This window comes from Gorilla gorilla, chromosome 2 (genome assembly GCF_029281585.2).
Source record: "Gorilla gorilla gorilla isolate KB3781 chromosome 2, NHGRI_mGorGor1-v2.1_pri, whole genome shotgun sequence".
Taxonomy (NCBI): domain Eukaryota; kingdom Metazoa; phylum Chordata; class Mammalia; order Primates; family Hominidae; genus Gorilla; species Gorilla gorilla.
The window spans coordinates 82314902-82338404 of NC_086017.1; the positions used below are offsets into that span (position 1 = coordinate 82314902).

Below are 23503 nucleotides of genomic sequence, written 5' to 3' on the forward strand. Positions count from 1 at the left end.
AAGTTCCTAGAACCTATTAAGTTTAGCCAAGTTACAGGAAACAAGATATACAAAAATAATCTGTATATAAACTACCTGCAAACAACCAGAAATTGGCATTTTAATAGTAACATTTACACAGCATCGAAAATATGAAATAGTGATAAATCTAACAAATGAGACTGAAAACTACAAAACACTGCTGAAGGAAAACCTAAATAAATGCAGAGATACCTATGTTCATGGATTGGAATACTGAGTCCAATGTTTTGGATTTTCAGTTTTTCCCAAATGTATCTATATCTGCAATGCATCCTAATAGAAATGCCAGCAGCATCCCTTTTATGTCGAAATTGACAAGCTAATTATAACATTTTAAAGGAGATGCAAAGGATGTAGAATATCCAAAATAACTCTAAAAAGAACTGAAGGTCTTACACTTCTAATTTTCAAGACTTATAAAGCTACATTATTTAAGTAATAGTACTAGTGTAAAGAAAGATCAATGAAACAAAATGAAGAGACTCACACATATACAGCCCATTGATTTTCAAAGATACGAAGGCACTTCAATAAGAAAAGGGTAATTTTTTTCAATAAATGGTGCCAGGACAATTAGATAGCAGTACGTTTAAAAAAAAAAAATGAACTTACCTCACCCTTAGAAATATGTATTCAAATATTACCTCGAAATGGATCCAAGTACTTAATATAAGAGCTAAAATTATAAACCTTCTAAAGGTAAAGCTATGAGAAAATCTTAGTGTTCTTGGGTTTGGTAATGATTTTTTTAACTATGACACAAAAAGCAAAAGTTAAGTGTGCTCTTCAAAAGACACTCTCAAAATATATACACGAATCTAGGATAAAGGACAATTCAGTAATGCCAAACAACCAAATTGAAAAATGAGTAAACAATATGAAGACATTGAAAAAATATACAGGGGGCCACCAGGCCCAGTGGCTCATACCTGCGGTCCCAGCACTTTGGGAGACCAAGGCAAACGAATCCCTTGAGGCCAGGAGTTTGAGACCAGCCTGGCCAACATGGCGAAACCCCATCTCTACTAAAAATACAAAAATTAGCCAGACATGGTCACGCATGCCTGTAGACACAGCTACTCGGGAGGCTGAGGTGGGAGAATCGCTTGAACCCAGAAGGCAGGGGTTGCAGTAAGCCAAGATTGCGCCACGGCACTCTAGCCTGGGCGACAGAGTGAGACAAATAAATAAAATAAATAAATAGCAAATAAATAAATAAAAATACAGGTGGCAAATAAGCACATGAGAACAGGCTCAACATCACTAGTTATTAGGGAAATAGAAGATAAAACCACAATGAGCTACTTTACCCCTAGACACCTGCCACCAGCCTAAAATTAAACAGACTGACCATATCAAGGCTGGCAAGGATATGAAGAAACTGGAGTTCATACAGTGCTGGTAGGATTTCAAGTGATACAACCACTTTGAGAAACAGCTTGTTTCTTAAAAAGTTAAAAATACCCAGCAATTCCACTCCTAGGTATTTACTCAAGAGAAGTAAAAGCATATATCCACACAAAGACTTGTTTAGGGATGCATACAACAGCTCTATCTGTAAGAGCTAGAAACTGCAAAAAACTCAAATGTCCCTCAACAGGTGAAGGGACAGTTAAATTGCAGATTGTACACCCAATGGAATATTATTCAGCAATAACAAAATAAACACTGATTAATCTCAAATAACCATGATAACTGAAAGAAGGCAAACCAAAAAAAAAAAAACGCATACACTATTATATTTATATAAAATTCAAGAAAATGCAAACTAATCTATAGTGACAGAAAGCAGATTAGTGGCTGCCTGTGACAAAGGAACAGGAAGGAGGAATTACCAAAAGGCAGGAGAAATCTTTTAGGGGTGACAGATGTGATCATTATCTTCACAGTGGTAGTTTCCCAGGTAATATTTTAAAAGTGAAGTTACTTACATGCCAATTACACTTTAATAAAGCTGAAAAATTTTAAATAAGGATGGCAAATGCTGTGTTTTTATGCTGGTTGCAGTATAACACTTGTTGGATTTTCTTAAATACAGAGACTAAATAATTCAAAATTACACATTAGTCTACAGCATTTACTTTAGACAAGTTTTACCAGGAGATAAAATCCAACTGTTTAATATTATTTGAAGATGTAGTATAGAAATGCAACAAATAAATTCTATTTTTGTACAACAAAGTATTTTACCCCTAACTTGTATTTTCAAAATGCTCTATCTTCATTCCTGGGTAATTTTAACTGGCAACAGATTGTAACACTGTGGCAGTAAATTCAGTATGAATATCATCATTACCATTACACACACAAACACAAAAAATACACCTCATAAATTAAAACATGTATCTCTTCAGAAACAACCCATGTTGCCAGTTTCACCAAGGCATGAAGTAGTTTTCGTGATGACTGGAAGAGATAATCAACCTAGCATATTTACACTGGAACACAGCTTCATATATTTTGAATATATTTCCCATATTCCCAACAATAAAGTAATCCTACTCTTCTTATCTTCACACCAGTATCTGGTCCAAAGTCTTTCTTATCTACCACAAGATAGAGAAGAAACAAAGCCTGAGTTTACTCAAAAGTCAACTATCTAATTAGTTCTTTCTTCCTTCATGTCATCTGAAAGTTTCTGTGGGCAGGATATAGGGAGAAGTATGACTTGTTTCACTACTTTTGAGTCTCTGAATCTTCAAAGGCCAGAGGTAAGGAAAGAAAAGCAAATCAACTTTATTTGCCAGAAGTCTTTTTTTGGTTTAATTTTAGGGCTTGGGTGGGTTTTTGTTTTTGATTGGGGGGGGGGCGCATCTTTGAGGGAGAAAATAATGAAAAGTTTAATGATTAAAATAAATTAGTGTTTAGATGAGGAACTTTCCAATCATATAAGACAACTGAAAACTGGCAGCTGCATTAATTGTTCTGCATTCATCACTCTCACGCTGCTTTTGCAGTAAAGCAGCAGAGACCAACAAGCCTTGCTTCCTCTGATTCTAAACAGCCTGTGACAAGAATCAGAAATGTGTTCATTCATATACATAGAAGAAATATTGCACAACTCAATGCAAATATTCACTAACCTGAAGGTCAAATTATGTCCTCCATCACAGAAATATAGAAGAATTTTGGTTTATCTATACACTAAAGATATTATGACTCTAAAGAACAAGCCATCAGTCAAAAAGCCCACTTTCTTAGAGGAAAAAATATATAAACACAAGAACACCACAAGTATCACTCTCTTACAGATGAAATTTACAGCCAGGCGTGGTAGCTCATGCCTGCAATCCCAGCTCTTTGGGAGACTGAGGCAGGTGGATCACCTGAGGTCGGGAGTTTGAGATCGGCCTGACCAAAATGCAGAAACCCCATCTCTACTAAAAATACAAAATTAGCCAGGCATGGTGGCGCATGTTTGTAATCCCAGCTACCTGGGAGGCTGAGGCAGAAGAATCGCTTGAACCAGGAGGCGGAGGTTGCAGTGAGCTGAGATCCTGCCATTGCCCTCCAGCCTGGGCAACAAAAGTGAAACTTCGTCTCAAAAAAAAAAAAAAGAAATGAAATGAAATCTACAATCCAGATAGGTTTACTCAGTTATATGGAGGAAGTCAGAAGGTCAGCTCTTATCTTTCTCCTCTAAAGTCTGATTCATTAGCAGATTAGAAAAGTTAAAATGACAAGGGAACTACACAAAAATATCCAAGATGTATTTGTCATTGTGTTAGTTTGTAGGGTTTTTCCACTTCACCACACTGCCTATTAACTGAGAAGTTAGAGAATAAAAACTACTGTAAGTATGAATTTTGCTTTATAGACAAGATAGCTGAACAGGAATTACAAATAAATCTCTCATTCCTAAAGCATTATTTAATATAAAACTCTATTGCCTGGATAAATGATAGCGGAATAGGAATAGATAATTAGGTGGTATTTACTTGACAAGATCATTAAACTGAGAACAAAGACTTCCAGGGATACCTAAGCTTAAAAGTACACTTTAAAAGATTATATTGGCCACCAAGAAAAACAACGCATTATCTTTACACCAATGTTCTCTGAGCATGTTATGAGGGTAATAAAATTAATTCTGAAAATACATCTTTCAAAACCACAAAAGGATCAAAATTATTCATGGCATTACCAGTTGATTTAACCATTAAGATTAAATCTAATATTAAATTAGCAAAAATCCCCCAATCTAGGGATCAATCTAGTCACTGTGTACTAAATGTATTCACTTCTATACAAATCATTTCCTAATTCTAATTTTTTTTAAACTAGGTACTGAAGATTACAGAAGTTTCTACACAACATCTATTGAGAAACTAATTTTGTAGTTGAGCATTAGTCTCCACACATACTGTGCCCCAAAAATTAAGTGCTTACTAATGTCTAATAAATTAACTTAAAACACACACAAAAAATTTTTAATCAAAACATTCCAATTCATCAGGAAAAATGTCTTCTCTCATAAAACTTACTAGATAAAAGAGGTCTGAAAATACTAATGAACAATTCAGAGGCTTCATTTATAAAACAGTACCAGCTGAAGAGGAAGATTATCTAGGAGGTGGCTCCTGAAAAAGGAGAGAGAAAATTCCGGTATCTAAATTATTTATCAGTTCAAACAATTATCTAGCCCAAGAGAACTACAACTATTCTGAGTCCTATTCAGCTGCAAAATCTCATGAAGAATACAGACTTCACGATTTTCTCAATTTTCATCCTCTTTGCTTCCTTACACTGTATTCTGACTCTAGACCACTCTAGTCGCTCTGTTTCTAAAACTTTCAGCCAGAGAGTACAGAGCAGAAGAGAACTTCGGAAGGCATTCTATGGGAGCTCTACTAAGACGGATCACCGTTTTAAAACAGACAGTGCTTCAGAAGAATCCTATTTAGCAATCAACTGTTGTATCTGTTATGAACAGAAAAGCAGGCATGAACTTCAAAAGAGAGACAGATAATCAAGGGAATCATCTTAAGACTAACAAAAGAGATGATGCACAGAGTAAAACTAGAAACTGAAGTGAAAAAGGAAAGTAGTGTAGCAGTATTTCCAAGGCATTTCCCAAAGGTTTTAAATGAATAAACCTATTTGCAGAGGGGGTTAGCCAATATATCACACAATTATTTTAAAAAGAAAACATTTTAAATAAGAAATGAGAAGAACAGACTGCCCTCTAAATACATTTGAAGAACACAAAAGCAGCATAGTAAGACCTTGCCTCTAAAGATTCAACAGGTTATGGTCTCTATCCCTGAGAGCCTCACACGGGGCGGATATGGAGCAGCAAATGTAAACACGAAATTCCAGTACAAAATGATTGTGTGGTACGATAAGTATATCACAAAGTGCTTCAATGATCACAAAAGACAAAAATCAAGGCCCAGCAATGGCTCATGCCTGTAATCCCAGCACTCTGGAAGGCCAAAGTGGGAGGATCCTTTGAGGCCAGGAGTTCAAGACCAGCCTGGACAAAATGGGGGAGACCCCCATCTCTCAAAAAAAGAGAAAAAAATTAGCTGGGTATGGTGGCACATGCTTGTAGAGTCCCAACTACTTGGAGGCTGAGGTGGGAGGATTGCGTAAGCCCAGGAGTTCTGAGGCTACAGTGGGCTTTGATCACGCCACTGCACTCCAGCCTGGGCAAAGGAGCAAGATCCTGTCACAGAAAAAAAAAGAATCAAGGAAGGTTTCCCCAAAGAGTTAACATGAGCTGGGTCTTGAAGCAGAAGCTAGCATTTACCACGGTAGCAAACAGGTAAGTCTTCAAGCAGTTCTAGAAGTACATGTGGCAGGCAGCACAGTGGCATAAAAGAACATGTTCAGGGAACACTGAACAGTTTGACCAGAAAGTGCATGCTAAGAAGGGCAAGACCTCTTTGGGCAATGAGGCAGTATATCCAGGGTTTTTTAAGCACACTACATGATCTATGTGCTTTCTAGAGATATCTCTAGGCAGCACAACAGACTAGACTTGGCAGAACAGTTTCAAGGCTACTGCAATGGTACAGGTCTGGGCAATACAGGCTTGTAATTAAGAATTGAAATAAAAAATGAAATATAACGAGAACCTAAATTAAGGTAGTCGCAGCAGGGATACTGGACAAATAAAGTCAGCAGAATTTGGTGTCAGACTGAATGCTAGGGATGGGTATCAAAAAATGTTAAGCAGGAAAAACACCCAATGTACACCTGTTCTATTAGAACCAAGCTTTGCTATGGAGCATGATTCAGTATTAACCATTTCAGTAATAAAAACACTTTTCAAAAAAAAAGATGTATCAGTGTCATTCTTTTAATTAATATAACCAAGGTCTAAGTAAGAACAGCCTTAGGGCTGCAGTACACCTGTTTATACTTGAAAACACTAGCCTTCCACACCAGGTGTTCTGTCCTGAAGCCCTCATCTCAGAGATCCTGAAAAGGAGATTGACTGAATCTTGTCTTTGGTCAGTCTGCATTGAGTTTAATTTCTTAGAATGGGGCAAAGATTTGTTAACCCCTGAATGAAGATTTCAAAATTAAAACCTTAATTATAACTTAAATAAGAAAACCGTTCAGCTACACATAAATAACACTACCAAAAATTTTTAAGATAAAGCTTTCCTCTTCAGAAGTCACAAAATGCGGCCAGGCACGGTGGTTCATGCCTGTAATCCCAGCACTTTGGGAGGGCGAGGTAGGTGGATCACCTGAGGTCAGGAGTTTGAGACCAGCCTGGCCAACATGGCAAAACCCCGTCTCTATTAAAAATACAAAATCAGCTGGGCGTGGTGGCAGGCGCCTGTAGTCCCAGCTACTCAGGAGGCTGAAGGAGGAGAATCACTTAAACCCGGGAGGTGGAGGTTGCAGTGAGCCGAGATCGCACCACTGTACTCCAGCTTGGGCAACAGAGCGAGACTCCATCAAAAAAAAAAAAAAAGAAGAACGAACGAACGAACGAAAGAAAGAAAGAAAGAGAAGTCGTCACAAAACGCATGAGTATCTATACAACACATTGGGGGAGAATAAATGACAAATTATCTTCTCTATATATTTGTAGACAAGTAACGTGGCATTGTAAAATTTTAAGAGTCATCTTACTGTATGACAAATTGCCCAAACTGACATAGCACAGTATTTTAGAACTGGAAAAGACACAGACATCATCTAGTTCTGGCCAGGCTCAGTGGCTCATGCCTGTAATCCCAACACTTCGGAAGGTCAAGACAGAAGGATCACTTGAGGCCAGGAGTTCAAGACCAGCCTGTGCAACATATCAAGACTTCATCTTTACAAAAAAAAAAAAAATTTAACCAAATTAAATTGTGCCTGGTGGCACAAGCCTGTAGTCCTAGCTACTTGAGACGCTGACATGGGAAGACTGCTTAAGCCCAGAAGTTCAAGGCTGCAGTGGCCTATGAGCATGCTCCCGCACTCTAGCCTGGGCAACAGAGCGAGACCCTGTCTTTAAAAAAACATAAAGAAGGAAAGGAAAGACATCGTCCAGTTCCATGAATTTCAGGGAATCTTTTATTTTAATTGCAACCCACGGTTTTAAATCTCAACCTAGTATACACATCTTTACACATATAAAGTTGTATCTTATAATTAAAGCATTTATTTATAACGTAATTGCAGTAGCAGAAACTGTGTACAGTGAAATTTTTCAGAAATCCTAGGCATTGAGATCCCTCTTCCAAAATAGAAATCTTTGAAACTATCATCACTCCCATCCTGAGCACCAAAATGTAACTCCCTTCCTACAAATATGCTTCAGTGGTCCACACCAAAAGTACTTGCCAAGATGAGCTGATAGTTTACTGTCATATATTTTGTCCCATAGTACCCAAGAACAAACTGGATGTCCTGTGACTTCCTCCATATTTTAACTAGAGAAGAAACTGGAAATAAAGCCAGCAATGCATACAGTGAAAACAAAATCTACACATTAGAACACAGAGCCTGAACGCCTAATGAAATATGCTCCATCTAACTCTGCCCAGGTAACGAGTGCCTTCCACTGCACCACTGCCCTGGGAAAGTCAATCATTCACAAACTCACTGCCTTTCACTAGTGATTTTAATGGTGGCACGCAGTTCCTTAAAAGAATTGTGTAATTTTCTGAATAAGTGAAGCGACAAACTACACTTCAAAGAATCCGATTTTAAGGCAGTCAGCACAGAATGCATATTCTTGGTCCGTTTTTATAGGTATTATGTATCCAAAAGACAGGATGAAGAATACACAACTTTATAAAGAGAAACACTGCAACAAGCAAAATAAATCATCTAATCTATACAGGCTTATGTTAACTTTTTACATTATAGCTTATCTGAATAGGCTAATAACCTCAGGATAATTCGGAGCAAGGTAACTCCTCAAGTGACATCTTATTGTCCTCCTCTAATTTAAATGGTCCTGGAAAAGATGGCAAAGTTGGAAGGGAAAGAATCAAAGGAGTGTAGCTGAAACACTTTAAACATCACATTAAATTTGTCCATTTAATTAAATCACCTGTCTTCTATTCTATTAACCGGGTATGACACCAAGTAAGTTACTTTTCTGAAACTCAGCTTCTTCAATTGTGAAAGTTAGAGTAACAACTATCTCTCAGGATTGCTTTGAGTATTAATTGAAAGAAAAAAAAAGACACAAAAGTGGCATGCAAAATGTCAAGTACTTATGTAAATATACAGTATCTGAGAATATTATTTTAAGATCTACCTTCTAAATGTTCAAGTGGCTGGTACAATATTTTGCACATGAGTACTCAAATATTTGTCTATTCAATCAGTCATAATTTAAAAGGATCCAAAACTTTAATTGTAAAAAGTAAGGATTATTTCATGTACTGCTTATATATTTACTCACTACTACTACTAAGAAATCAGTCACACTTTTAGAATGGTTACTCATTCAATTCAGTACACAATATATGGGAATTTAAAAAATTACCACTGTGTAACATATACTATTTACAGTACATATTTTGTGCCCAGTCCTGTGCCAAGCATGCTACCTACATTGACTCATTTAATCCTTCTAATACCACTATGGAGAAGTTATTACCCCTATCTTATAAATGAAAAACAAATGCACAAGTTCATGTAACATACCCAAGGTCACAAGGTGAGCAAATGGCAGAGCTGCTGTTACTCAAACTTGGGTCTGACATCAAAGCCTTCACTCCCAACTACTCATCCTCTTCTTCAATATGGTACCCACTAGCCAAAGGTGGCTACTGAGCACTTGAAATGTGGTTAGTCTGAACTAAACTTTGCTGTAACCCTAAAATGTACACTAGATTTTGAAGACTTTCTTTGAAAAAAAGAATGTAAACTATCTCACTGTAATACTGGTTACATGTTAAAAAAACATTCTGGATATAATTGGTTCGATAAAACATATTCTTAAAATTAATTTCACCTGCTTAATTTACTCTCTTCCTGTGACTACTAGAAAGTTAAAATTACATGTGGCTTACAATATATTTCTTTTGGATAGCACCGATTTAGAACATCACACAAAATGTCTTATATATGAAGAGTACGAAACAATTTTAAATTTACAAATACAATATATTTTAAAGAATACATTCAGATACTTTCCAATCTTAACAGCTGTTTTAATACTAAGTTACTAGTGTGCCCGATAAAAATTTTAATCCCTTAATGTAAAAACACATTGTCACTTAAATATTCCAAACCAGATTAATTCTAAAAATTTCCTATTAGGAAAATTGCTTTCTTCCAACTATAAAAGTGATACTGACTCATCCACACATACACTACAGAAATACAAAAAAGAATCCATCATCTCAGAGTTAAGGTTTTTATCAGTCATTCCTTCCAGGTATATGTATTAGTATGAACGGTATGAAATATTAGTTTCATGTAATTTTATCATTTTGTAACTTGTTTTTCTGATTATGAACCTTTTCCTTTATCATCACATATTCTCAACATTTTTAACTATTTTGAAAATAATTATAAATTCAAAGGAAGTTGCAAAAATGGTACACAGAGGTCCCATGTAATCTCCACCCAGTTTCCCAACATGTGCACCTTCTTGATAACACAATGTCAAAACCAGGAAACTGACACTGGTAGGTATGCATATAGTTCTATGCCACTTTATCACGTTTAGATTCGTGTAACTACCACTACAATCAAGATGCAAACCTACTTCATCACCACAAAGATCTTCCTCTTGCTACCCTTTTACAGTTACATCCATCTCCCTCCCTCCTGCCACTAGTCCTAACTCCTGGCAACCACTAATGTGTTCTCTTATCTGTAATTTTGCCATTTCAAGAATGTTAATTCTTGAAATTATCCTATAGTACAAGACCTTTTAAGATTGGCTTTTTTCACTTAGCATAAAGCCCCAGGAGTCCACCCAAGTTATTCTATGTATCCATAGTTTGTTCCTTTTTGTTGCTGAATAGTATTCCATAGTATGAATGTACCATTCACCTATTGAAGAACGTGTGAGTTTTTTCTAGTTTTGGGCTATTACAAATAAAGCTGTGGACAGGTTTTTTTGTGAACATTAGCTTTCATTTCTCTGGCATAAATGCTCAGGAGGCAACTGCTAGGTCATATGGTAAGTATATGTTTCATTTTGTAAGAAACTGCCAAACTATTTTCCAAAGTGGAATGTACGATTTTATATTCTCACCAGCAATGTGTGGCAGATCTGAAAACTTTAAAAAAAAAAAAAAAAAAAAAAAAAGACAGGTATGGGTTGGGTGCGGTGGCTCGTGCCTGTACTCCCAACACTTCGGGAGGCCAAGGCAGGCGGATCACGAGGTCAGGAGATCGAGACCATCCTGGCTAACATGGTGAAACCCTGTCTCTACTAAAAATACAAAAAAAGTAGCCGGGTGTGGCGGCGGGCACCTGTAGTCCCAGCTACTTGGGAGGCTGAGGCAGGAGAACGGCGTGAACCCGGGAGGTGGAGCTTGCCGTGAGCCAAGATCACACCATGGCACCCCAGCCTAGGCAACAGAGCAAGACTCCCTCTCAAAAAAAAAAAAAAAACAAATGACATGTATGAAAACCTACCAAACATTTTTAACAGCTGCAAAATATTCCATCATGGTGGTTCCATAATTTTGACAATTCCCTAATGATCCCTATGTAAGTCATTTTCAATTTTTTGTTGTAATAATGACGTAATTCGTAACAGAAATTTTTATACGCAGGTCAAGCAAATTCCTAGAAGTTATGTTGCTGGATCACAGGGTACAAATATTTCAAAGGCATTTGATACTAACTGCCGTACTGGCAGTCAGAAAATGTAAATCAACTCCCATACTCACAAAGAGTCTATGAGAATGCCTATCTCTCAGTCTCACTGAAGTTATTTTTTTTAATCTTTAAAACTTGATTTGCCAAAAAAAAAAAAGTTATCTTACTTTGTATTCCTTTGAGTAATGGGAAGGCTATACATTTCTCATATTTACTGACTTAATTTGTAGTTATTTTATTACTTATTTGCATTCTTTGCAGGCTTTTTACTGGAATATTGGTTTACTGATTATAAGACCTGGTTCCATCTCTCCGCTGCACAATGCAAAAAAAAAAATAGGATTTTTTTTTTCTTGAGACCAGGTCTTGCTCTGTCATCCAGGCTGGAGTATAGGAGCGCAGTCATAGATCACTGTAGCCTCGAACTCCTGAGATCAAGGGATCCTCCTGACTCAGCCTCCCAAGTAGCTGGGATTACAGGTATGCACCACCATGCCCAACTAATTTTATTTTTGTAAAGACGGGTTCTCACTTTGTTGCCCAGGCCAGTCTCAAACTCCTAACTGTGAGCAAGCAAGCCTCCTGCTTCAGGTTCCCAAAGTGCTGGAATAACAGGCATGAGCCACCACATCACAGCCAGAAATGAGATTTTTTTTTTTAAACATATCTGAAATCCAATCCTAAGTGCTAATAATGCAAGATAGATGATTTTAGAATGCAAAAAGATAGAGTTTAATTGATATGGTTCCCTAATTTATAAACACTCCTATACTTTGCACAATGTTTTCATCAATTAAGGCATCACCTCAAATGCCAAAAACATGGTTCCTATAAATGTAGACCACTTACTTCTCTTAAATTCACTTTGAAAATGTCAACATCTAATTTTCTGAACCTCTGGGAATGGGACTCAGCAATGTGTTGAAGAAGTCTTCTTCCAAGTGATTCTGATAACATGCTAAAGTTTGAGAACCAGCACTCTAAACAAATTTAGAACAAAAATATTAAGTGTGGGTTCTCTTGTATACATAATCATTCTTTAATGGAAGATTTGGGCAAAGTTAATTATGCTATAGATATTAAGAATCCAATGTTTTGGTTCTTCCCAAAATGAAAATAATCCTGAAAGAAATCTGGATTTTATCTTTATTTTCTACAAATAGAGCTCTAAAACCATTAAGTGTTCATAAAACTTCTCCCCTAGAAGAAGAAATCAAAATGAACTCTATCAACCAACAGGCCAGAATACATGCCTTTAAAAATCAAACTCAATTTGTTTCATATAACACATAGCATAATTCCCACTCCCATAGGGAACCATCGTTTTGAAAATTCAATGAAATATCATTATTAAAGCAAAGCACCTGGAAAACCGTAGTTACTCAAATATGTGAAGTCCAATGAACAAACTGCTCAATAAATAATTCTGAATGGCAGGATGATGGGTGACCTTTGTTTATTTATTTGTTTTTCTGTTTTAATCTAGGGACTAGTCAAGTGACAGGAGTTCTGATTCTTGCAGTTCTTCCCGTTTCCCTGAGTTTAAACATCAACTTTCTCTCATTGGCTACGTGGGCCAATAAATTTTTGGCTTTTTTTGACTTAAGGTAGTTTGAGCTAGATTCCTAATTATAGCAATCTTGACTGTTTCTGTAGCACTTATGATACTAAACCTGTTTAGTTTTGTAAAAGAAGGACAAGAACAGTTAAACCACATAGCTACACAAGAAATCTGATTTGTTCTTAGAAAGCAGCCACCAGGTTTGTTTTCTCCCTATGACTAACTACCACGTATTGTATGTATTATGAGACCCAATACACCGATGATACTGGCATCATACATCACCCTTAATTTCATTTCTTGTCCCTCTCAAAGGCTGTTAAAGTTTCATCCTAGGTTGTATTTGCTAATGCTCTTAAATTGTAGAGAAAAATATTTTGAATACATTTTAAGAAAGATGCTTTTTTAACATATTCCTTCCACTAGTTTCTTTTCCCAACCACAGGACAATTTAAGTAGATTTTCTAAATTGACAGAGGGAAGAAAGGAGGAGAGAAAGTCATATTTAATCCTATTTAAAAACAAAATTTTTACCATTTACCTTGTGATTTCAACTATTCATGATTTCTGAGTAACACAGTAATTTATGTGCATTGCCCTTACTGAGAATTCCTTTTTGGCACCACAGTCTGTGTCACTCACTGCATGGAACTGAAAATACAGCTAAATAAATGAGTGAAGTGAATGAGTCAAGACTTCAATCTCCAAAGTAATTAATCCAAATTACTCAACAGAATAGTGGCATACACAATGTACAAAGTATGACTATCAAGGGTACAAGATGCAACTGTCAACTTTTAGGTATATTAACACGGCAGAACAGATAACATTTTCAACAATACTCAAAATGGTTTTGCCACCATTTTTAAACCGCCATAGATGCCAGTTTACAAACAGGAATGTCGTTGCTTATCACATCTTAACACATCTAACATTCCCCACAACTGGTTTGGTACCACATGACTGATCCCCTGCTTTATTATCAGACTTTCCAATATGACTACTGGCCACTGAAATCTCCGATGGGCAACAGCAAATAGAAAGAATTGTCACAGTTATTTAGGGAAGTGTGTCAATGCTCTGAAGCTCAAAACCACTCCAGAAGTACTTTAAATGCACTGCCTACAGCCTCCAAGGCTACAGTTGTGTGTGTAACTTCTAGTACTTTTTTTTTAGAGGGGGTGTGGGGCGGGGAGTAGGGAACTATAACAGAAAAACAGGAATACTAGTTTAAAGGGCACACTTCATAAAGACAACTTTCCCCTAATCCAGTAACATTCAACACACAAGATGAAAGCCCCAAGATTTTGAAAAAACAGTTATTTATTAGAACTCTTAACTGGAACTCCTTCTCCCAGTCTTCATTTATTCTGTATACATTTACTCAATCCCTACCAAATGCCAGGCACTGTAACAAACAAAGCAAACTAAAGCCATGAAACAAAAAGGTCTTGCCCTCAAAAAAGGTGACAACCTAAAAGAGACAGATTGGAAATCAAATTAAAAATACAGTCTATGTGTTATGACAGAGGTATGAATGACTGGAGGGGAACGGAAAGGCTTCCTGAGACACATGTCTCAGACAAACAGGAGTCGGCCTGGACAAAAGGAAGAAGCATTTCAGAAGAAGACACAAAGGAAAAGCATATGAAGGTAAGGTTAAGGAAGTGAGATATCATGGTCCACGGTTGGAAAACACCAAGCAGTTTGGCATAACACACACAAACGCTGTGTATGGAGGGCAGATGGAGCGATGATAGGCTGCTTCCAGAAATTCTAAAGAATGACACAGAAAAGGACCAAATCACAAGCCCCTTGTTGATACTCAGGATTGGATTTTATCCAAAAGGCAATGAGAATCAGGAGATCACTTTAAGCAGGAATGGGACATAATCTATTTGGGATTTTAGAAAACACTCTGATAGATGAATTCAGCTTTTCACCCTGTGGGATCTGAATTGCCTTTAAGTTGTTCAAGTAGAGATGCCAGGAAGCAGCTGGATTTGTTTGTCCTGTGTTCGTGTGCATGGGAGTGGTGATGCAGGTTAACAAATAGTATCTGGGAATCACCAGCTCCTGAGGAGATGTGGAAAGGTGTGGACATCATCACCTAAAGATAGTGAATGATGTGGACATCATCACCTAAAGACAGTGAAAGGGAGGGGGGCAAACAACTATTAATAAGTAACTTGTATCAACCTATACAACAAACCTTACATCCAAGAATCACAAGGCCCAGTTTAGATCCCAGATTCAGCGAGGATTTTCCTGAGGAAGCCCCAGAGAATGACTATCTCTAACTTCTAAAAAGCACTTGTGGTCTCTATTATGTACTTGCTCATACCATGGCATTCACATCACTGGGTACTTCACTGGCTTTCTTCTTATGGTCTTATCTGTCAACAAGTCCGCTAAGTTCCTTGAAAGCAGGAATTTTCCCATTTATTCAACCAATGCCTCAAAAGAGAAATGACTGATAAACAATACTATTGATGAGAGGCAAGAGCTGACTCCTTTTATGTCCTGTAAAAAAGCTGCACACACCGGGTTTCATTCCTTTTGCATAATGATGCCTGGAGGAAACAGCTGTTCAAGTATGTGGGTAATAAACACAGGGTGAAGACAGGTCCTCTCTCTAGAACGTGTAAGGAAGGGTCTGCATGCAGAGTTGAATGCCAAAGATATTCTCAGGATAAAACAGACTGGTAAAATAAGCAAGAACTGCACACAACAACATGGATGAATCCTGCACACCTAACCATGAGTGAAACAAGCCAGATTCAGGAGTATATGTATGTACCACGGGGCATACACTGTGGCTACTAAGCAAAGTGGTACATACAGTATGTATGCTTCTGAGTCTGGCTTGTTTCACTCACTGTGGAGTATACTGTATATACGCAGTGGTACATACAGTATTTACTGTGTACTGTATACATAGTATACTCCACTCACATAAATTTCAAAAACAAGCACAACTGATCTCTAGTATTAAAAGACAGGAATGGGGTGGGAGAAATGGCCCACAGGGGACAGTGCACAAGGGGCTTCCGGTAATGTTCTAGTAATGTTCTCTTTAAGAATCTAGGTGCAAGCCAGCACAGTGGCTCATGCCTATAATACCAACTCTCTGGGAGGCTGAGGCGGGAGGATCGCTTGAGCCCAGAAATTAGAGACTAGCCTAGGCAACACAGGGAGACTGTGTCTCACAAAAAGAAAAAAAAAAAGCTCTTAAAAATGTGCCAGGCATGGTGGCACATGTTTATGGTCCCAACTACTCAGGAGGCTGAGGTGAGAGTATCACTTGGGCCTCAAAGTAGGGGCTACAGTGAGCTGTGATTACACCACCACACTCTAGCCTGGGCAACAAAGCCAGATACCTGTCTCAAAAAAAAAAAAATCAATCTGGGTGCTAGTGGCAAAGATATGCTCATTCTGCAAAACTTTATCAAATCCTTATACTTACGATTTGTGCACTTCTATGTATGCGACCGTTGAAAAAGTTTGTATCTATAGGTAAAAAGGGAAGTGGGAGTACTAGTTATGAAAAGTAACACAGAAGATGCCACAGAGAAAAAGCATGGGTGATGAGGCAAAAGAGAAAAGAAGTGCCAGAAAGACTGCAGAATGTATTAGCTCAAGTCATTTAGGACGCGAGACGCCTACTATTTACTCAAAGTCCTAATGAACCAAATTAGTTCTGATAACTATTTTGGTAAACTACAGCTACTTGAGAAAGTTTTTCTTAATCCTGGAATTTTCTTCAGCACCTACTGAAATACACAACAAATATATGCCACATGAATAAATAATATGTAAGTGAACCCATTCATAATCTCCCACCCTAATGACTAACAATACTAGTAAATTAGCTGGCCTAGGTTTAGTCTACAACATGGAACTAAGTTTATAAGTTTAGCAGCCTATGCACAAGGGCTCCAAATCTAAAAGCTGTCTGTCCCCCAACCAAATGAGCTAAATGGCACACGTAAACCTACATAAGAATTATCCCCGGCTCCAAAAGGAAGTAGCATTACTTTTTCCTAAAAAATTAAATGCATTATCTCAACATTGTCTATAAAGCAGTCACTCCACCCAGTTCTCATCACTCTGTAGTTCCTTACCCTTCTCTAAATTCTTCGTAGCACTTGTCGCCAGCTGAAATTGTTATTTTTCTGTTAGTTTATTTTCTCTTCCTTTCCATAGTATTTTAAGCTCCGTAAGAACAGGGACCTGGTCTGTCTTTATACCACTGTACACCAAGAGCGCAAATGGCTGTGTGCTCAATAAAAACTTGTCAAATGACCACAACTACCCAGGTAATTTACTTTAAGGTCACCAAGTACACATAAGATCAAGTCACCACCAATAAATCAGTAAGTCCAATGCAACAGTAAACACAACATAAATTATTACTCTGTTCCTGGGTAAAATGATCTTAAATTGTACCAGCTTTCAGCTTGGAAGGTTTGATAAAAGTTTGATTTGGAAGTCAGGTAATTTTTATATATTTTTATGGAGTATTTTTATGAAAGACAAACACTACAACAAAAACAATGTCATGAAAGGAGCAAAACCACTGCTGTGGATTACCAGGAAACATGAGTAAGAGGCTTGGGCTTTGCCCAGTGTAGGTACCTTATCTTATTTCTGGGAGTTTTTCTACCTAAAAAGCATCACACGATGATGCCTTTTTGAAGCTTCCAGCAAAGATCGTAACTATGTTGTGTTTTTCCATAAAACTTCTACTAAAGTACTTCATGACAATTCAAGAGATTTTTGGTTGTCAGGGTATCTAAATTTAAGGGGGGAATGGATAGTTCAAAGCTACAACTGCAAAAAACTGGTAAATTCTCAAACAAGAGAAACATATTACACACAAAACAGCTGCTTCTTCAACACTTCCAATTCAATATCCTGAATACCAAATTTTTTCAAAGATAATTATTTCTACACAATTTTATTCTACACCTAAAGTAATTTCCTCACTCATACTTGTCTATAAAAGCTCCAAAAACAGTCAGCTTTTCAGAGGGGCAGTATTCAAATAAACATGGATGAAATAAAACATGATCTCAACACAGCGATACATTTCTGGAGCTGAAGACCAGAAAGTTCTAAACCTATGGTAATTAGCCAAAGTAAAAATTTTCCAATTTTGCAAATGAATGTGATTAAGCAGTAGCTGAAAGTAAAAATGCAGGACTACTATCAAGGGAACACTAATCAACAACTATATTCAGCAACGTCTTGGTAATTTTTATTTTACAATTAAGGTAACATTGTATGCAGAGAAATAACAAGACCACAAAAGTAAAATTAAATCACCAAGTCTAGGAAGCTACTCTGCCCAATCTTGAGAAATGCAACTTAACAAAACAACAGTTAGGGGCTGGGCAAATCCCAGCACTTTGGGAGGCCAAGGGAGGAGGATCCCTTGAGGCCAGGAATTCAAGACCAACCTGAGCAACACAGCAAGACCTTGTCTCTTCATTTAAAAAAAAAAACAAAAAAAAAAAACACCACCACAACAAAAAAACATCAGCTGGAAGTGTAGGAAGGTGGAAAATACAAAGAAAAAAAAAACACACACACACAGTTGGGTACATTCACGCATTTGTAGTTTTTTTTTTTCTACTTTTAAAAGCTGGTATCCTCTTTCTTGAGACTGGCAAAGCAGGATGGGAAATACTACTTTACCACTTAAGAAAGGGATAGTTTCTCCCCCAGCCACTTGCCACCTTACACACACATTCTAACATGCACTCTTTTATTTTCTATCTTGAAAGGCTCAGGGTACATCAGCACGGTAGGGAAGCAACCTGTTGCCCATGACTTCTCCATTCTGTTCTGTTAGACTTACAGAATGGATGTAAGGAAACCATTTGACATGATGGAAATGTTCTAAAACTGGGTTGCGGTGATGGCTGCACAACTCTTTAAAATGACTAGAAATCACTGATTTGCACACTTACAATGGGTGTTATAAGTAAATTATCACTCACTCCTGCAAGGCAGGAAGATCACTTGAGGCCAGGAGTTCAAGACCAGCCTGGGCAACAGGGCGAAACCTTGTCTCTACAAAAATTACAAAACTTTGCCGGATGTGGTGGTGCACACCCATAGTCCCAGCTACTCAGGAGGTTCAGGTGGAAGAATCGCTTGAGCCACGGAGGTTGAGGCTGTAGTGAGCCATGATCATGCCACTGCACTCCAGCTTGGGTGACAGAGAAAGACCCTGTCTCCAACCAAAAGGATATATATATAACCAGAAAAGGCATAAAGAGTGGACAGTCTAGTTAGAAAAACAAGTTTATCAAAAAACCAAAGACACCCAACACATACTGATAATACATCTAAAATATAGATCTCTCCTGCTGTCCCTGAACCTCCACAGAGCCTAGGCCACCTTCTTCCCTTAACAGATTCCTTAAGACCATCTCACCTTTCATTCTGCTCTATTGCTGCTCCAAAAAGAAAAAAAAGACCTCATTCTCAATCACCTTAACAATTCCACCTGCAGAACTAAAAATATCTGAGGTACATGGTAATAGTGAAAAGGTGACAGGTGATTTTGTAATTCTCCTTGTCCAAAAGAAGTGGAGAAGAAGGAATCCTTCTAACTGATTCCCTAAGCCAGACCCCTGCTTCCGTACAGCCTTTATAATTGGAATTATGGTCATTCCCATACACGGCTTATCAACATTTTAACACTCCCCTCTCCTCTCTCCAATCCCTTCAGCAGCATCTTTCATATCCTACGAATTTAATAAGTGTTCTTTAGACGAACGGCAGTATTTTCCCAATCACATCAGCAATATCAATTCTACCCTCAAAGGGCAAATATAGTTCTCTATCATACTGGCCTACCACTAAGTCATAGGTGGTTTCCTTGGTTGACTGGTAGATGATGGTGACAGTGATGAGAATGATCAAAAACTGCAAAATAACCACCGGCTAGCCAACTAGCTAGAATTGTTAAAATACATAACACCAGCTCAGAGCAATAAAATACAATTTCTGTGTCACGAAACAAATTATTCTAAAAATCACAAATATTGCCTATTACCCAGCATCCAAAACACAAGTTTTCTACTGCCATCAATCTATACCAAGTCTGATTAAAACTACACAAGATAGAAAATGTCAAGTTCATACTCAAACTTTTGAGGTACAAAAAAAATACAAGAGGGCCAAGAAAAAAACATGGCAGTAACCAGTATCACAAAGGGATTAACCAACAGTTAACACACAAGACAGGATAGGATGAAAACCTGTCAAACTCACTTCTCCACATAAAACCTGTTCATAATGTAGGAAAACCAAAACGTTATTTGCATTCCAACCAATGATGACTTCTGAATACATCTAAAACACCAAAATATTGACAATAACCAAAATGAAACCAACTGTGGCCAGCTAAGTGTCATGAATGCACACAGTTTTCAGTCCTCACACCTGTTAAATCTGTATTCAAATTCTATTAAATGACATCAGAAAATTACTCGAAGACCCTTAAAGTAGATGCCTTTCCCTGTTCCTGAATAGACTCTAAAATATTTTCATTGTAAATAATTCAGTAGTTTTAACTAAGTTTCAACAGTCACCTGCGGCTCTGAAAAAACTTTAAACATACATACATACCTTTTTTAAAAGTCAACACCTTCCATGTGCTTCCGAAAAATTGATGAGTAAGGTTTTTTAAAATACATGTTAAAAGCTGAAATGCACTTCATTATGAGATAATCATTCCCAGCGATAAATCAGACATAAACTTTTGAATTTGGTTTACGTTTCTCTTCACCAGTAATGTTCTCAAGTTCTTAGGAGTTTCCTAATCATTTACTTGAACACCATCTACGGTAACACTCAAAGCAAAACCACAATAAAGAGGTTTGGCCTCTGAGGGCTTCTACATGTAAAAAACATTACTCATAAATAATATACAATCACTACTGCTTTAAATAACAAATACATTTCTAAAAACTTTCATGCCATTTGATGGAATTCCCTATTTTAGACAGCAAAACAAAATCTATGAAACTACTGATGCGTGTTTTTTACTTTAGATATATTCCATGATAATACAAAACACCGACAAAAATTTCTTAAAACAACGTATGGAGTAATATTTTTAGTTTTTGATTATTTTTATTCAAAGGTCTCATCATTTAAAGAGTGCAATTCACAGAAACAATAATTAGGCCAATTAATCTCAGAGTTAGATTATTTTAGGTTGCCCAATAATCCTATTTAATCCCAAGTATAAATAAACCAATGAAACCTTAACTGACATATTCATCTAATCAAAGAACAGTATCCAGTTGGAACTGTGAAGTACTACTACACAGTCACACTGAAATGTCACCAATTCAAAAATAAGTACCTGATAAAATGAGACTTTTGGCAATCAACTGTAATGTTCTAAAGGATCCACCAAAAACTCATTCTTGTCTCACACACACACCCAATGCCTGTTCATTAAATGACACCAAGAACAGTTTAACTTCAAACTCTAACGCCAATGAAACAAATTCAAACATAAATTAAAAGATGACCAAAAGACTACATCAGTCTTGACATTTTATCCAAGTATTTATGAATGTTAAATCTAAAGTAGTTCAACTCGTTTTAACATCACATGCAGTTTACGACCTTCATCAAAACGAAAAGGAATTCTTTCAACATTCTTTTCATCATAATAGAGCTTTAAACACAAACTTCCACATAGTCACTGCTCATTTCACCATTTTACAAAATCGTCCCCCATCACCACCCCACATAAGCTAGTCAAAGAAAAAAAAAAAACTGACAGCTCAGCCTCCCACAAAATGCACTTACTTTATCAAACACCGACATTTATTTTCAAGTGCAAGAAAGTAACAGACATTTGCAGCTCAAGACAGGAAAAGCACAGCCAGCCTTACTACCCCCACTAAATTTCTCAGACAAGAGAAAAGTGACTCGGGACAGGCAAATTAAAACCATTCTACACATGGCAAAAATATAAAACATCTATGTCCTACAATCCATAGCGATAGCACTGCTTCCTCTCTTCCCCAGCCAATACCAATAAGCCAATAGACACAAGTGTCAAATAAATCCAGTGTCCGTTTGAAATAAAATGAAAACCTGGAAAAATTCCCTCCCATAAATCATTTAGTGAACACAAGGCTTTTCACCCAACACTTAATACACTCAACCCAAAAACACACACAACCCACCCGCAAATACAAAAAAAGCCGTAATCAACAAGTTGGAAAAAGGGCAGAAAGTAAGGCTCACTACCCTCTCACTTATTTAAAAAAAAAAAAGTCCTTTAACAAAAGGTAACACAGATCTTCAAGTACCTGGTGGAGGTGCCTTTCCTCACATCGCAGATGCTGCATTTAAAGGCTTCAGCACTGTTTCTGAAGGTGCAGACGCTACAATCCCAAAACCCTTCGTCTGCGGCAGGTTTCGCTTGTCTTTTTGGCCTTCGGAGGAGTGGAGAGTGGGGGAAAAGGGAGGGAAGAGGCAGGGAGCAGGAAAACGGGGGAGAGACAGCAAAACACAGGCGCGGGTGAGCCGTCGTAATTTCGCAGGAATCCAGTGCTGGAAACTTCGCTCGGGAGACCACCCACCCACCCTTTCCGGGGACTGGAAGAGGGAGCGAGGAAGGGAACCGGGCGCCCCCACTGGCACCCTGCAAGCCCCGGGCCCGGGCCGGATAGCCTCGCACACCAGGCGGTGGCGGCGGCGCCCCGGGAAGGGCCGCGGCGGGCGCAGGAAGCGGGCGGACTTGTGGACTTGAGCGTGGGGCTGGGGGGGCCGAGAGGGGAGCCGCGGGCCGGATCTGGAGGGGGCGCGCAGGGGCAGCCCGAGGCCGGCGACGGGGAGTGGGCCGGCTCCTTCCCTCTCCACTCCCAAGCTCGCGCCCTCCCTCCCTCCCCACCTGGTTAAATCTCCCTTTGTCTGGGAGGAGTGGCGGCGGCGGCGGCGGCGGCGGCGGCGGAGGGCGGCTGAGGAGGAGCCGCCATGGCTGCGGCGCGCACGGCCGCCGGCCCCGAGCGGGAGCGACACCGCCTCCCGCCGCCGCCGCCACCGCCCGCCGCCTCCCCCCGCCCCCGGATCTCCATCTTAGCAGCGCCTCCCCCCGCCCCGGGTGGCTCCGGGGCCTAGTCGTCGCCGGCCCCCGCCCGCCCCCAGCCCTCCCTCCCCTTCCGCCCCCTCCGCTCGGAGCAGGTACCTGGTCGGGCTCTTCTTGTCGCCCATGGTCATGGATGGGCTGTACCCCCGCCCCCCCCAAGCCCAAACCGGCGCCGCTCGGAGGAGAAACGCCGTCCGGGGAGTCGTCGCGGACCGGCCCCCCTCCCTCCCCCGCGCCCGCCCGCCCGCCCTCAGCCGCTGGGGCTCGAGCTCCGGCCGCCGCCGCCGCCGCCGCTGCCAGTCTCCGGACGAGACTAGTCCCCGCCAGCGCCGCCTCCGCCGAGTGACTGACGAGGGGCGGGGCCTGGCGCCGCGCGTCACGCGCCGTGCGGCCAATGGGAGGGCGGCGGCCGGCGCCGCGAGGGCGGAGGCGGGGCGCGGGGGAAGGCGGGGCGTGGCGGACGTGGGCCGGGCGGTCGGTGTGCGTGCCCGGGAGTGTGTGCGCGCTGGGGGCGCGCGTGCCTGTCGGTGGCCCCGCGGCCCGGCGCG

General features: G+C 39.3%; 1 protein-coding gene across 1 annotated transcript in view; it reads right to left on the minus strand.

Moving 5' to 3' along the window:
* Nucleotides 1–23270, minus strand: part of RYBP (RING1 and YY1 binding protein) — a 73945-nt gene extending 50675 nt beyond the window's left edge. Inside the window, exons 1-2 of the mRNA XM_031009439.3 lie at nucleotides 23055–23270; nucleotides 22177–22302 (exon numbers count right to left, since the gene is read on the minus strand). Of these exons, the coding sequence (XP_030865299.1) occupies nucleotides 22177–22302; nucleotides 23055–23086 (158 nt within the window). The 5' untranslated portion in view covers nucleotides 23087–23270. The remainder of the gene's footprint in view (nucleotides 1–22176; nucleotides 22303–23054) is intronic.
* Between the last annotated feature and the right edge of the window lie 233 nt (nucleotides 23271–23503).